Source organism: Tiliqua scincoides, chromosome 4 (genome assembly GCF_035046505.1).
Source record: "Tiliqua scincoides isolate rTilSci1 chromosome 4, rTilSci1.hap2, whole genome shotgun sequence".
Taxonomy (NCBI): domain Eukaryota; kingdom Metazoa; phylum Chordata; class Lepidosauria; order Squamata; family Scincidae; genus Tiliqua; species Tiliqua scincoides.
The window spans coordinates 115,326,272-115,341,929 of NC_089824.1; the positions used below are offsets into that span (position 1 = coordinate 115,326,272).

Sequence of the window (15,658 nt, forward strand, 5' to 3'; positions counted from 1 at the left end):
GCTGCCAGCCAGTAGTGAGCCTTTCCTGCTGCCTTTGCCCTCTGGCTCCTCTCTCTCTCTCTCTCTCTCTCTCTCTCTCTCTCTCTCTCTCTCTCTCTCTCTCTCTCTCCATGACCCTCTTCCTGGAAAAATCCCCAAAAGTTGTTACTATGGTGACACATCTCAGTCAGCATCAATTAAGCCTCTTCTGTCTTAAGCTGGGATTATACTTAAAATGCTGTAATGGCATACTGTTGTTTTTTCTCCATTATGAAATAACTACAGTTTAGGTTACAGTCAAATTTTAGAGCCAAGGCAGCCACTTTCTATCAGATAAGTCATATATGCAATTCAATGACTGTTAACTAATTAACTGACCTGGTAAATCAAATCTGACTAGGTGCAAAGTATTCCATACCTTGCTAATCAGTGCCACCCTGCAAACTGTTACTGCAAAGGGTCATAAAAATGTAAGTGAAGCAGGTCTCATGGAGTGTTTGCAGTTGGAAGGCAGGGGAGCTATGGGAAGCAGAAGGGGAACTGTGAAGGAAGAGCAGAAAAGCCTGGGAAGCCTTTTGTTCTTGGAATCTTTAGCAGAAGTTTTATGTACAATGAGGCCACAAAATCCTGTGCACATCTGACTAAGAGTAAATGCCATGGAACACAAGTGCGACTTTGTCCCTAATAAATGCCTACATTCCATTGCCCTTCTGGGTGGCCAAGCAACAGAATTCAGGATGAGACCAGACAGATGAGGAGGTAACTTGCTATGCAGCAGGAAGGAGTCTCTGTCTTCAGTGGCTAGGGACACAAGGGACAGGTTCCTCCAAGTACAACCCTTTAATTTGTCTCATATAAATGAAAGGAATGGAATGCCAGTATTGTGTTGGACTTGCCTTTCTTCCTCCTCCCCCTGCAAATATCTCTTCAAAGTCACATTTTCTTATGGTTTAACCTCATAGCCTTCGTTCTACAACTGAAGTGGACTCTAAATGTAACCTTTGCTGCATTGAACGTTATTTTAATAGTGGTAATTTGAGGTATAAACATTTGCGATCAATAAAACTGCATTTGCTTCATTCATATCATGTTCTTGCCTGTATCATTGTTACTTTCCTTCATCTCCTACTGTTGTTTAATTCATTATAAGTTCCTTGGGGTAAGGTTCTGTAGTCTTTGCTTATGTTATTCTGGAAATCTCTTATTCTGGAAATCATCTTAGTAGTGCTATGTTCTGTGGTGCTGTACTTGAGTCTACAACCTAGGATCAGGTTGAGAACTTCCTCTGTGTGTTTCTAGCAATAACCATGGTGCAGTTCAGTGTACAAGGTCCAATGTGTATGAGAGAGACTTATTATAAACAGTCAGGTTCCCACAACATGGGGGAAATGCCTACAGAGCTTCTGCATGGAAAGTTCTCTGTACAGAACTTTGCAAAGGATTGGTGTTTGCATATTAGGAGTCCTTATTCCCTTGTGATTTTGATCACAAAATATTTGATGAGATTACCTAGGCAAGTGAGGAAGGTTGGTTAGTACACTATTAAACATAGAAATATTTACCATGAAATAAGCTTGTTGCTGCCTTATTAACACTCAAGTTTCCCTCAAAGCAGTCTAAAGGGGAGATCTAGAAGAATCTTCTTTTAAGGTTTCAAATGCCCCTTGCAAGGTGTGTGTTCCCATATTTTAAAAAAGAGTTTGTGTACAAATAATGTGAGCACAACAAATGCATGCACCTAGTTCAAAGCGAAGACATGCACAAGGGAATATCAGGAGGTTTACTGTTCATGGATCACCTTATATATTTTCATTTCCTCTTTTGGGATACAGGAGAAATTTCAGATACGCACATCTCCTTAGAAAATGATCTGTTTATCACTTTTGCAGGATTTGTGCAATAAATGCACATCTGTTTCTCATTATTGCACAGATTTTCCATGAGTTTGCATTTCTGTGGGAGAAATAGTACTCTTGAGTATTTAAGATGTATCTTTTGGGATGTGGGTAAATGCAAACCATCTTCCCGCAGATACCATATAGCTTGCTGTTGTATAATTGCTGTGTGAAACTTGAATGCCATGAATACTTACTAACCTTGAGCCAAACTTCAGTGAAAAATTTCACTAATCAAAACCCTTTGAATTGTATTTGAAAACTCTGAGATACTTTGCCCAAGTGGGAACCTCCAAATTCGCCTTGAAATTTAGTCATAGTTCTATCTGCAATCCAGTGAGTGTTATAGCTCTTAGTAACTCCAAATTATGTAAGTGTAGTTTTGTTAACTACTTTTACTGTTTAATTTTGTGACTCTGCTTCCCCTGCTGAGCAATCCCAGTGCTAAAGAGAACATCTGGTCAAGTTTTTTTTTGTTTTTTTTAAGGACATGTTTGGTGGTGAAGGACAAGCTGTTCCTCTTTGCACCAAACTTGAATACACACCACCATTTTTTTAATGGTGTCAGGGAACCATTCACTGGAGGAGATGCTTTATCCAACACCTTTTACACAATGTCTTGTGCATTCTGACTTAAAACTACTTGTCTGAATCATGTCTCAAATATAAAGCGCATCCACCTGCCAAGTAAAAGGGGGGCAGTGTTTTTCTGAGCATAGATATTTTCAACCTCCTTTATACTTGCTTCTTTTGAATCAGGAATGCTCAGAGCTTATAGGCACCTGGGGTTGTTTTAAGCCTGTGGTATTGCAGCAGTCTGGAATTCTGAAATCCAGAAAGTTATTTTTATGAATGAAACACAGAGGGATGAGCATCTAAGACAGATTCTCAAATTCCTCGGAAGTTTGCCTTCCCCCTTTCCCTGTCCCTTAAGGGACCAGGGGCTGAGAATCTTGGGCAGGGGTGTCAAAATGCCCCATTTTGAGTACCCTAGATCTAAGAAAAATGAGCAATTGTAGAAAATAAAAGGTCAAAATAAGCTAATATCTGTAACTTGGCACATCTGGTAGTTGCAAGCTGGCACTACAATCTTAAGCAATTATTGAATTGAGAAGCAAAATATACACAGTACAAGCAAGACTGTCTCCTCACCCCAGCACTCACTCTGCGTATGTAAGAGAATTTCCATAAATGAAAAGACAAAGCAGACACTTTTGTTGCAAGTAATTTGTTAGGCTTTAATGTGCACTTGAGACTCTTTGCTTTTGCTGCAAGACTAACTCTGACATGGTTTCCCCTATGGAAATTTTATAAAATGGATGCTGGGTAATGGAAGGCATTTTGGGATTGGTATCTTGGCCAATTAACTCCACGAAGGCTGAGGCTATGTGTCATAAGCGAATTTGTGTTTAACCATTCAGTTGTGTCCAGCCCAATGGCAGTCCTAGCTTTCCCGCGCCCAGGGCCGCCTTTGCCACCCCTGACCCAGAAGTAATTGCGGTGATATCATCACCACAATTACTTCTGCATGCTGCCTCCTCTGTTTGAAAAAAGGGGAAGGGAGGAGGCAGCACAGGCTCCAACTGAGCCTTTCTCACCGCTTCTGAGCAGCGCGAAAGGCTCCATTGGGGCTGCTGGAAGCGGTGCCCAGGACCGGCAAGTGCTGCTTCCAGGAGGCAGACAGCGCTTTCCTCCGGGGTGCCGCTTCCAGTGACCCAAAGTGCTCTGATAGAGCCTTTCGTGCAGCACAAAACGCTCCATCACAAAAGCGGCACAAAAGGCTCCGTCGGAGCTGGAGAAGTGGCACGCGTCTCCTCCAAAATTAGAGGACGTGCTTGCTGCTTCCTGCCACCCTGAGGGCCGCCCCCTCCCCTCCCCTTTAGTTAAAGGGAAGAAGAGGGGGCGGCCTCAGACGCGACCAAGAACCATGCTGAGAGTGGCTGCAGAAGCGCAGCCACTCTGCGTGGTTCCATGCTGATCTGAGCGCTGCCCCTTCCACCAGCAGGAAACCATACAGAGTGGTTAACGCTCCTGCAGCCACTCTTGGCACAGTTCCCAGTTGCATCTGAGGCTGCCCCCTCTCCTAGGTACGCCACTGGTCTAACCCTTGGTAACTTTATATGTGAGAGCTTTGCATGCTTACTCTGTCAAGCACAGCTTTCAATTGTTGGAGATTCTATATGATGGTATCAATCCAGCATGTTCTTTGTTTGCCCCTTCTTGTTCTACTGACAAGCAAATGTAGGATCATTCATTTCAGGATTCTCAGTTCCAAGTGAGCAGTAACAATACTCAGCATGTTTGCATGTATAACAATAAGGGTAGATACCTACATGCACCCCCCAGTCTTGAGTGCATATCATATATATAGAAAAGTGTAGCATACATTATGATAATAAATAATGCAGGTCTAGCAAGCAGGATTGGTTAACCTTTCAATTAGAGTTGCTTCCACATTAAGAGCACAGTCCAGATCTCTGGACTGGCTGGCAGAATTCTCCTGCACCAGTCTATGAGTGTCACAAAAGTGCTGTGAAGCACATTCACAACAACTTGTAAGCTGGCTAGGCTGGCATGAGGATGCACACTGGCCTCCTGGTGCCAGATCCAGTGGCGGAGGGGATAAGTAAGCACCAGATGAGGGAAGCTCCCAGTCATATGACTTTGAAATCTTGGAATACCCTTTAAGACATTCCCTCATTTGTTGCTCTCATTCAGTTATGATATGGCAAATAAAGCTGGGAGTGATCTTGGATGCTGAGTGTCTTGACTGGATTCTTTTATCTTCTAGCAAACCCTTAGAAATCTACTCTGAGCCAAAGAAGAAGCAATCTGCCAAGAAAGGGGGCACCACCTCATCCACATCAGGGTTAAAGAAATTCTTCACCACCTTGAGTCAGAGCACCAAGCAGAGACTAGGCAGGTTCCGCTGCTACAGCATGGAGCAGATTTGTGCCACAGAACAAGGAGCAGCAATGCCCACTGAAGACCTCCCCCAAAATGAATCTCTAGGCACTACCAGCTCCCCCAAAATGAAGAAAGCGCCTTCTCTGCAGTCCTTGCGGCTTGTGAGTCCAAAGAATTTATCTTCTAGGTGTCATAGGTCTAGGTCTTCAATAGGCAGCAAGAGCTAGTTTGTGAAGGGCAGTGACCCTTAAACTTTGTTTTTTAGTAGTATGGGGTCCCTCAGTGAGATTATTGGTTATAGGTAGGCAGGTTCTCCTTGAAAGACTATTTGCCTGCCTGTCTTCCCCTCCCTTACAATCTATAGCCAGATAGAGTATACTGGGAGTGTTCTAAGTCATGGTCTATTAACATAAGGTAATAAAGGCCGACTGTACTGGCCAGTGCCCCAAATAAACTGTGTGCTAGGTAACCCAGAATTTCTGCAATAAGCTGTGGTTCTGTGGCAGATAAGCAGGAATTCCTTGAAAGACAGGTGGTGTGGAAATGATGCTCTGATACCTCAAACCATTCAGATAGAGCAGTGGTTCTCACACATTTAGCACTGGGACCCACTTTTTAGAATGAGAATCTGTCAGGGCTCACTTCATTACCAGAAGTGACATCACCAAGCAGGAAAATTTTTAACAATCCTAGGCTGCAATCCTACCCACACTTACCCAGGAGTATGTCCCATTTACTATTATTGTTAAAAGTACAGGTCTATAACATTTCCCCAGACATTTCCCGCATACTATGGTAGCATCAAGTCTATTATATTAAAAATAAAATATTGAAATGAAGGGGGACCCATCTGAAATTGCCACGTGAGCCACCTAGTGGGTCCCAACCCACAGTTTGAGAATCACTGAGGTAGAGAATTAAGATGTTTCAGTAAAGATGTATGATGAGGTATGAAAGCAAAGTGAATCCCATTTTATCATTCAAGTTTAAGGCTAGTGGGCTGGAAAACTTGAAATTGGAGCAGCTGTTCAAAATGTGAAACCTAGGACTTATGCTTGGATTACTTTGTTGTGGCATTCAGCTGGAATAAATAACCCAACATTTACCCTGTGGTAATGCCCATCTGACCTCACAATTTGGGTGTGTCAGAAGTAATTGACCTCAAAGTTTGCAGCACAAGCTATGCATAGCACTGGCTGGTGGTACCTGTGCTGTCACCTCTACACCTCCCAGAGCAGTTTTTGCAGTTTTTAAAATAAAATTGATGAGTGAATAGATGTTCATGAAGTGCTCTAAAAAGTAGGCATACCCAGGGTCAGGTACTGGCTGAGAATCCAAGCCCATCAGTGGAACAAGCCAACCCCTGAAGTAGTAGTAGTAGTAGTAGTAGTAGTAGTAGTAGTGCCCCATATACCATTGGGAGACAGGTGAGGGGTCACCATGGGGTTAGAAAACAGAACTTAGCCTTGGGGGATGTTGTTAAGTGACGCATGCCTGTATACAGTATTGTTCATCATTTCCATTGTTGAAGGTATGAGGTTGCTGGCTCATCCATGGAATAAAATTCACTACAGCTTCTGTTTTAAGATTGGGTCTGTACACACCCTTTGATGTAAGAGATGTATAAAATTAGTATTACTGTGCAAGCACATTTTCATGGGGACATAACTTATTTTCAAACTTTGGCTATGTTGTCATAATGGAGTTGTTATGGAGTCTTCCCATAGTAAGGGTGAGCTAGAAGTTTAAAAACATTTTAAATTTAACAAAAGCAGGCCCAACTTGAAGGTACAAGCAGTACATGTATTGCTCTCTCTAGAGCCTTCTAGTTACTAGATATTTACAATACTGATTGTTGTCCTTTCCCTTCTCCCCACTGTATCCTTGTAGCAGAAGGCTGCAGTTAGCTTTTTAAATCCTTGCTCTGATTTTCAGTACTTTCATTATCCCACTAGGTGTCACCGTTTTGCCAACCAAGAAAAGCCTCTTCTGTTCAAAATCTGCATTCCTTACTGGGCAAGACTGACAGATCCAGCCTCTACTTGCTAGAAGAGCCAAAGACTGATGAGGCTGTTCCTAACAGGTAAAGACCAGGAGGTCAAGAATGGTAATCTTTGTGGGCCTGTCCCTCATATTTTTCTCAGTTTCTTCTTCTGAAATATTGTGAATGGCTGCTACTTATATATAGGTCTTGTAAGATTGGAGTAGTTTTGTCATTCCTTACATTTAAACGACAAAAATGCACAAGTAATATATTAGTTGTGAATGGGTGTGTGTTTCTGTGGCTGGCTTTCTCTGCAGTCAGCACAATAGCACAAACCCAATCCTTCCTTGATTCCTTGGTGGAATCCTTCCACCAGTGCACTTTGCTATTTAAAAACTGATACTACTTGTTGTAGTATGAGAGTTAAAATATTAAAAAGGTCCTTAGCCTAAAATGGCTAAGTCATAAGAGATAAATTATTCAGATGCAGGAATGATTCTTGCATGATTGGCAGTGATGTAAGAGGTAAGAAGTAGTATTGAAATAGAAAGGGATTGCAAGAGATAAAGTGAGTAAAGCAATCTTACCTTGGAAGTAAGCACTATTGAACACAGTAGGACTCCAGTTTCTCAAAGAAGCGGGTATGGTTTGAAGGTTTGCCTTCCCCCCAGCACCCAAATTACTTTTGGATGCCCCCAGCACCCAAATTACTTTTGGATGCTGCTATCTCCTTTTCACTTCTGATAATTTTAAGGGCTAGAAAGTTTGCTCACATTAGAAACTGAGGCATGGAAGCTAGATTTCATGATTGGTGAGACAGTGGTAGTCATGTGGAATTGTAACCTCCTTGAACTCAGGCTTCACCTTGGGTGAAATCCTTTCTTTTTGCATGCACCAGAATGTTGGTTTCTACTCTAGATCATTCATTTCAGGAAATTGGGGGCCCAGCCACGGCGTTCCCTCAGCGTGGAGGACATTGGCTCCCCTAACTTGATGAGAACTGTTGGGCGCGTGGTGGAAGTTTTCCCAGATGGAACAAGCCAGCTGGAGCTGCAGCGTCCCCCATGGGGCACCTTTGGATTCCGTGTCTCATCAGGAAATGGCCGTCCTGATACAGGTATGCTGGTTCTCTGTAGTGAATTCCTTGGAATGAACCAAGAAGTAAAATAGTTGTTGCAACATCTCAGGGAGCAGCAATGGCAGTTTACTTTCTTGCAAGATAGCTTTACAGTACTTTTTTTAAAGTAAATTTTTTCTGATTTTTAACTGGCCAATTTTTCAAGATGGGGGCTTAATTCTACTTGGTCAAACTGCTGTCACTGGTCATGTCACTATCATTTGCACTGCTGTGTCTTGGCTGATTAAAGAATGAGGTAAGCAGCTTTGCAATGTAAAATGTGAGAATACTCCAGGAAGAAATCACAGAAAATCTCATCGGCCAATGGTTCCCAACTTTCCAGATTGAGTGCCAGACTCTGGTCCCAGAATGCAGACACCTCTGCAGAGATCCCCAAGTCTCTGTAATAGTAAAAAATACTGGTTTTCAATCGAGAACAGGAAGTTGCTTTCAACCTAGTTTTTTTTTGCTATTACAGAGGTTTGGGGATCTCTGCAGAGGTGTCTGCACTCTGGGGCTAGAGGCTGGCACTCCATCTGGAAAGTTGGGGGAAAAAACTCTCCCCCCCCCCCAGCAGCAGCACAATTCTGGGGATTGCATTGCTGCCTTCCCCCTCCCATGCACACACTTACAGTGCTCCCACCTCCCCTGTAGGAAGCACTGCTCTAGGCCATCCTTGCATTTGCTGCTTAAAAGGGTAGGGCAGGCCCCAAGTCCTCCCAGAGCCAAATGCTAATCCCCTGCCTTACATAGGAATGAGTCAGCTCATCCCACTCTCTGAACTTATAAAAGGACAGGGGGATGGGGCAGAAATGTGGAGGAGAGGACATGCTCTTAGCCTACCACTCTCTTCTCCACTGCTCTTCCTGCAGAGAGTTAAGTGGGCAGACAAAGGTGGGCATCCCCTACCAATTGCTGCCTGAGGTTACTGTGTGAGTCAGTTTCATGGATGGTCTGGCCCTGCAGATGGGATGCTCGGTCTGGCCAGCACTAATCACTGAATTAGAGTACTATAGGAGCAACAATGTTGGTTTCCGGAGTGTGTTTTCCCCCCCAAAGTGGGTACTGGGGAAGGTGGCACAGATCTTTATGGACTATCTTCTCCCCACCCCCACTTCTGCAAAGAGCAAAGGGTATGAAGGCCTAACTAGACAAGACATTGGAGATCCTTGACTGGATTGCCTTTTTTTTAAGTTTCTCTTTTTTGTAAACTAGCTATAGAGTGAGTTGGTGGAAGCAAAGTGGAAGTGAGTTGGATTGGGACTGTGGCACTGAGGGAGGAGGGCTTAATCCTTTCCCCACACCATTTTTCATCATGTAAGTTGTGCATCCAAGATACTGCTTTTATGTCTTTTGTAAAGGCAACTAGCACCTGAAAAGTCAGTCAGACAACAGATCTTTGTCTCCTATAGTGATTCTTGGTCTCCCTCTCAGTCATCCCCAACTGGGCCTCTCTATGAAGCTAAGAGGGTGGACAGATGTACCTTGCAATTCTGTGCTTGTCTTATTTTCCAGTCCTCAAAGGCGAAGCGCTCTTTGTTCTGCAAACACTTTGATCTCTCATCTCTGTTTCTGTTTTCAAAAGTTTCTCCCTAGATAGCAAGAGGCAAGTCAATCTCCCCTAATCCCTTACTAGTGCACACTGGTCTGCTGTGAAACTTTCCAAGTTACTGTAATGTGCTTGTGCCCCACTTTTCCAAGCAGTGAGAAGTTCCAGGAGCTGCAGCACAATCCAGGTCAGGGCTTCTTTTGGAGGAGAGAGTACTGAAGACGTAGACAGAAGTATCCTTCTAATATTTGCTTTATGTACAAATACACAGGTTTGAGCACTGTATAGTTTCATAGCACATGCCTCCTGTAAGCATTGTCTCCATGTTAGCATATTAGGTGCCAGCTCTTCCTCTTGGCTTCCATTCCAGTCTGTGGCAGGCCAAACCGTAGTGTGCATAAGCACTCTTCCCCAATCATACTTATCCCCTTATCAAGGCCTTATGCCCTTCTCTCTAGTGGGTGTACTTGAGGGCCCCAAGGAAGGTTCCTAAACAAGGGGTTTGGGGGCCATTAACCCTTTTTTGTACACTCCAGGTAAACAAGCTACACAGTGCCTCAGGGCCTGGCTCTAGTGCCATGTTCATTCACAGCGTCAAATCCCAATCTCACAACAGTACTATATTGGAGTAGAAGCTTGAAAGAAATACTGTAGTATATGAACATGTGATGGAAAGAAAAGTCATTTAAAACTGATTCACAGACTCCTCCAAGGGGCAAGAGGTGAGTCTGTGACATCAGCAGGCACTAGTAAAACAGTGTTGAGCATAGTGTTGTTTCTGCTGCAGATCGGCAGAAGAACTGGTTCTCACTAAACTCAGTACTGAAAGGGAAACTGTTCATCTATATATAACATAGGAAGTTTGCCACCACAATGGCTGATCTCTTGAAGAGCATATGTCTGCTTGCATCCTTGGATTCTGTGGCTCCTGAATCAGATGCATTCCAGGATTTCCTGTGTGTCAGGATTGGTTGGTGGGGCCTTCTCAGTGGGATTCCAAGTGCTTTGGATCTGTTCTAAACTGATTGCTCCACCCCTGATTCCTGTATCCTCTTATTTTGGGGGGGGGGCCATATAGAAGAGGGAATCTGCTGCTTTGCTTATCTACTGTAGAGCAAGAGTTGTCTAACTTGCTTTGCCAAGTTTAAGACTTCAAGTTTGCAGCAGTTCCTGAATTTGGGACCTTTGCAGATCACCACAGGTTCTAGCCAAAGGAAGGAACTCGTGAAAACAGCAACTCTAGCCAGAAAATTGCTAAACAACAATAGATTGGAATGGGTCCTTTAGTACTCCTGATCCCATGGACAGGGCTTATTTCAGGGTGACAGTGTTGGTGCCAGGTTTGGGGGGGGGGGAGATTTGAGGGCCAGGTGCTGTACTGGAACCTCCATAGCATCACCTATGCACCCTCTGATAGTTCACTGGCACTGAGGGTATGCAACTCAGCCTGGTGGCCCCTAAATCAATATCCTACCTGGCCCAATCCTTAATTGGGTGGCTTTGACAAACTGCTCTCTATTGGCCCCATCTTACCTGGGTCGCTTTGCCCCACCACACAGAGGTGGTTTCATGGGTCAGCAGTGGGCCCTTGGCAACTGCCCAGTGATGCTAATCCTACCTATTCAAGCTTCCAAAGTCAAGCTTCCTGAAGTTCTGAGCAACAATGAGATGTTACTCCTCTCCCCTGTTATGGCATCTTTGCTTCTGCAATGCATTGCCTTACCTCTCTTCAGCCTCACTTTAATTTTGCACATGCACATCCCATGGAGGAACACAATTTTGCACCAGATGGACCCCTCACTCTTAGAAATATGTGTGTCCTGTGAGCTCCTGTGAGCTCTGCCTCAGAAGTTGAAGATCCACTCCTAGGTCCTGAAGTACTATGTCTTGGCTGTGAGTTTCCTGTGAGGAAACTGAATGCTTTCCACAAGCGCTGCCTCCGGCGCATCCTCGGTATCACCTTGCAGGACAAAGTTCCAAACAACACTGTCCTGGAACGAGCTGGAATCCCTAGCATGTATGCACTGCTGAAACAGAGACGCCTGCGTTGGCTTGGTCATGTCGTGAGAATGGATGGTGGCTGGATCCCAAAGGCTCTCCTCTATGGAGAACTCATGCAGGGAAAGCGCCCTACAGGTAGACAACAGCTACAATACAAGGACATCTGCAAGAGAGATCTGAAGGCCTTAGGAGTGGACCTCAGCAGGTGGGAAACCCTGGCCTCTGAGCGGCCCGCTTGGAGGCAGGCTGTGCAGCATGGCCTCTTCCAGTTTGAAGAGACACTTGGCCAACAGACTGAGGCAAAGAGGCAAAGAAGGAAGGCCCATAGCCAGGGAGACAGACCAGGGACAGACTGCACTTGCTCCCAGTGTGGAAGGGATTGTCACTCCCAAATCAGCCTTTTCAGCCACACTAGACGCTGTTCCAGAACCACCATTCAGAGCGTGATACCATAGTCTTTCGAGACTGAAGGTTGCCAACTAACTCTGAGCTCTACCTCTGTCTCAGAAGCTGATGATCCACTCCTGGGTCCTGAAGTACTGTGTCTTGGCTGCTGCCTTCCCAGTCAGACATCACACCAAACTCATAGTCAGAGAAATTTAACTAAGTTTTGGTCTGATTTTGGAACTGACAAGCCAGTATTTGAAATGCAGCTTTGTTCTGATTGTTTTTCATGGAAGGTCTGGCTGAAAGTATCTTGATCATGGATTAAGCAAAGACATTGTAAGTATTCCCCACCTCTTCTCAGCAGGTAGGCGCCATCAAGAGGCTCCCATAATCCTCAAGACACACCCCATTTTAGGATCATCCACCTTACAGCATTGCACACCATTAGAAAGGCAGATTCTGGAATGCACCCAAAGACCTTGTTGTGCTAGAATTCCACTGCAAGACTATTTTTAGGCTAGGCTTCTTCTGAAGTGAAGAATGGCAGGAATAATTGAACACAAATGTTCCCAGGTTCTTTTCCCAGGCAGGCTTTGGAGAAAGTTGCCGCTTTATGACTGAGATGACAAGTGTTTGTCTTGGCCTTGAGCTCTTGGGTTCCAGGAACTTAATGTTTTCACTTCAATGCACTGGACTTCTCAGGCACAATCTTCATCCCAGGAGGTTTCCTAAATGAGTTGGAGTATGTTGAAACTGATGCTTCCAATTCCTGCTGGTTCTCCTGCCCCCTCCCGGAAATTTCTGTGTCATTAGAGACAAAATATTCCTGAAATGTCTCTGAACAAAATGCTGATTTTTGTCCTGCTCCTCTTTAGAATGCATGTTTTCTCTGAAAACGAATCTTTTGTACTGATGCACTTGTTCCATTTGCCTTTTTGTGTTTTTTTACTAAATGTCTTTAACTTAGTCTAAACCTAGGACTATTACATGATCATAGGATCTCTTGCACTGCAATACTATTTCATCTCAAGGTTCCTACCTCCCACAGGTCTATTCAAGTGCATTGCACCAATTTTAGTAGGGCAGCTGAGGGGGAGGGAGATCCAGTCTAATTCTCAGCTTTCACTTAAATAAGGTGTCTGCTAATTTTATGGAAGATAGAAGAGAAATTGTGGAGACAGTATTGTACCCTGTTTCTGAGTAAGAAGTAACCCTGTCCCAAACTGGTGGGCTCTTGACACTTACGTGGTGACACCCCACCACAACAAGTGCACAGGTACAATTTATGACAATGGGCTTGTTGGGGTGTGAACTTTGAGTGTGCAAATCCAATATTGCTCCATGGGGCAGGGAGGAGGTGAAGAGAAGCCCAATGTTTCAGGTGAAGAAGTGTACTTATACAACGGAAATATAACAATTACATAGAAGATACAGGAAATATATCGCAGAACACGTTTCCTAAAAGCAGTGGTCACTCAACCTTAATGCAGGACTGAAGGAATTTTCAGGGCAGAGCTGGCAAGTGGTGAGATGTCTAATTCCCATATCTGCTGTTGCTTCTCTGAATGTCATTTTTCTTTCAAGTGGGCTTCTGGTCTTGAATGCCACTTGGGGGAGGGAGTTTGCCATGGAAAACTAGATGGCAGAGGAAGGGTTAGCTACACCCTACTACCATTTTCTGATTCTTCTGCACAAGCATCCCCGTGAGACACAGGGGTTGGATGCCCTGTCATTCCAACCTCAGAGAATGGAATCGAGCCTGTATACTAGCCTGGACCCATGCTGGCTCACCACAGGTACCTGATCACCATGGAGCTCTGTCAGTAGTGGGCATCTCTGAAGCTTGATGAACCCTTGGATTCATCTTTGATTCTTTGAGTAGCAAATTTGCAGTGAAGGTAAGAGAAGTAGCAGAAACAATTGGGAATCTGAATCGGCCAAAAACAAGACTGAAGTAATTGACAGTTCTTTGGTAGTCCTGTCTTTTCCATTATTCATGCTGTTTTTCTGAGGTTGTCTTCAGCAGGGAAAAGCCCACATGTACAGTGTCATCTTGGTGTCAATGCAAATGTTTGCCCCACCTTTCAAGTATGCCAGGAGGCAGGCCCATTTCCCAGGGGTCTGAGTGTTGTGGGCAGCCATGAAGTCTACCATTGCAGGTGACAAGGGTGGGAATCTAGATTCTGCTGCAAATTATTTGTTGTGAAGAGGGAACAGCAGAGGCAGGTGAAAGGACTCTCTTCCAAACTTTCAGATAAGCATGCATTCATAGGAATCTCTTATGGACTCTTACCTCGTAAGCAGCTCTGTCATTATTGTTAGTGCAAATGTGTCTTTAGTGTTGATGAGATTTGAGATTTTGGACTTCATAAATGAGCTGTGTCAATGTTGGTAATACCTTCTGAAAGCAGGAGGGGGAAACAAAGGAAACATCAAGGCAGCATCTTGCCAATGGTGAGTTCCTTAGTTTGAAAATACTGCACAGGTTACACAATTACTCACTCCCATCCCAGTCTAGCCGGGAGAGAATGAGAGCGAGTGGATGAATGCAGACATATTCATCAAGGCATTGCTGGAGGTGATGCAGACACCTTGCTGGTGAGAGATGTGGGAAGGTAGCTCCATGGAAGGGTTGCAACCTCTTGACATCAGTTTGTGATCCAGCTGGCTCACAGTACTTCAGTGAACACTTGGAATTGTGGTTCTAATGTCAAGGTCTACCATCTGGAGTTGTCTTTTGCGTTTCTTGTGTGCCTTAAGGTTCAGCCAGGTAGACAGTGGAAATGTAAAGAGGCTCCAGGTAATGGGGTGTCCTAATTAGGATTCACTGAAATGTGTGCAGAAAATAATTTCACGGAGGCAGTAATCCTTCTTGCACATGCCTTGCTTGTGAGCAAAGCATGGGTGCTGGAATAGGTGTGCAGAGAACATAAGCAGAGAACTGCTCAATCTCCTTTAACAATGATTATTACTTGCTTTGCAACACAACATCCAGAGCCTTATTATAAGACAAACTCTCCACTTACGTTCTGAACAGGGCCTCCCATTTCAGGAGCACTAACTTGTACCCGGAATGTAGCTGCAGGAACTAGCTCCGTACCCACTGGGATATTCTAGGCTCCTTTGTGAATTTTCAGATTTTGATTTAAAGCAGACTATGTCACTCTCCCTTTTACACAGGGCAGGTAAGGGAAAATGTGCAGGCAAAATTCAACTTAAGTCCTTGAGTGTTAATTGGTTGGTGCTTGAAACTTAAAATTACTATGTATCTTTTTACAGTACTGTCAATTATGTATTGACTTGAAATGGACTTAGCTTACTGGTATGTTCCTTCTTGTGTGTGTTAACATGATTTGCCCAAAATGTCTGGTTGTAGGACTGCTTTGCATACCCAAACCAGGTTCAGTTGAGACCAATAGGGACATGAGAGGGAGCAATGTGTTGCTTTAGGAATTGAACTAGGTGGAAGTTATCTGTATGGCTATCACAGAATGTTACTTACTGGTTTATGTTTCTTGGCAGGCATCTATGTCCAGGAGCTGGCAGATGCTGGCACAACTAAACTCTACGCTGGGCTCCTAGGAGTGGGGGACGAGATCCTGGAGGTGAATGGTGCCAAGGTTGCTGGGCTGGGCCTGGCTCACATCAATGAATTACTGTCGTGGGTAGACACCCTCTCAATTCGAGTGCTGAGGCACAGGCCTGTTCGGTCATGAGAAAGGGGTGCAGGACACCTGCAGGGGATCGCTTGAACATGAAGCCTTCACCGTGCACTGCAAGGAGCCTCTGGTGCCTGTTGGGCCTGATGTGGGTGGTGGTGCAGCCCAGCTCCACAGGTT

At 44.4% G+C, this 15,658-nt stretch overlaps 1 protein-coding gene across 1 annotated transcript in view; it reads left to right on the plus strand.

Annotated features, from left to right (window-relative positions):
- The window catches only part of KIAA1614 (KIAA1614 ortholog), a 45,425-nt gene extending 29,767 nt beyond the window's left edge, over positions 1 to 15,658 (plus strand). Inside the window, exons 7-10 of the mRNA XM_066625851.1 lie at positions 4,666 to 4,942; positions 6,737 to 6,864; positions 7,698 to 7,882; positions 15,342 to 15,658. Coding sequence (XP_066481948.1) covers positions 4,666 to 4,942; positions 6,737 to 6,864; positions 7,698 to 7,882; positions 15,342 to 15,535 — 784 coding nt within the window. The 3' untranslated portion in view covers positions 15,536 to 15,658. The remainder of the gene's footprint in view (positions 1 to 4,665; positions 4,943 to 6,736; positions 6,865 to 7,697; positions 7,883 to 15,341) is intronic.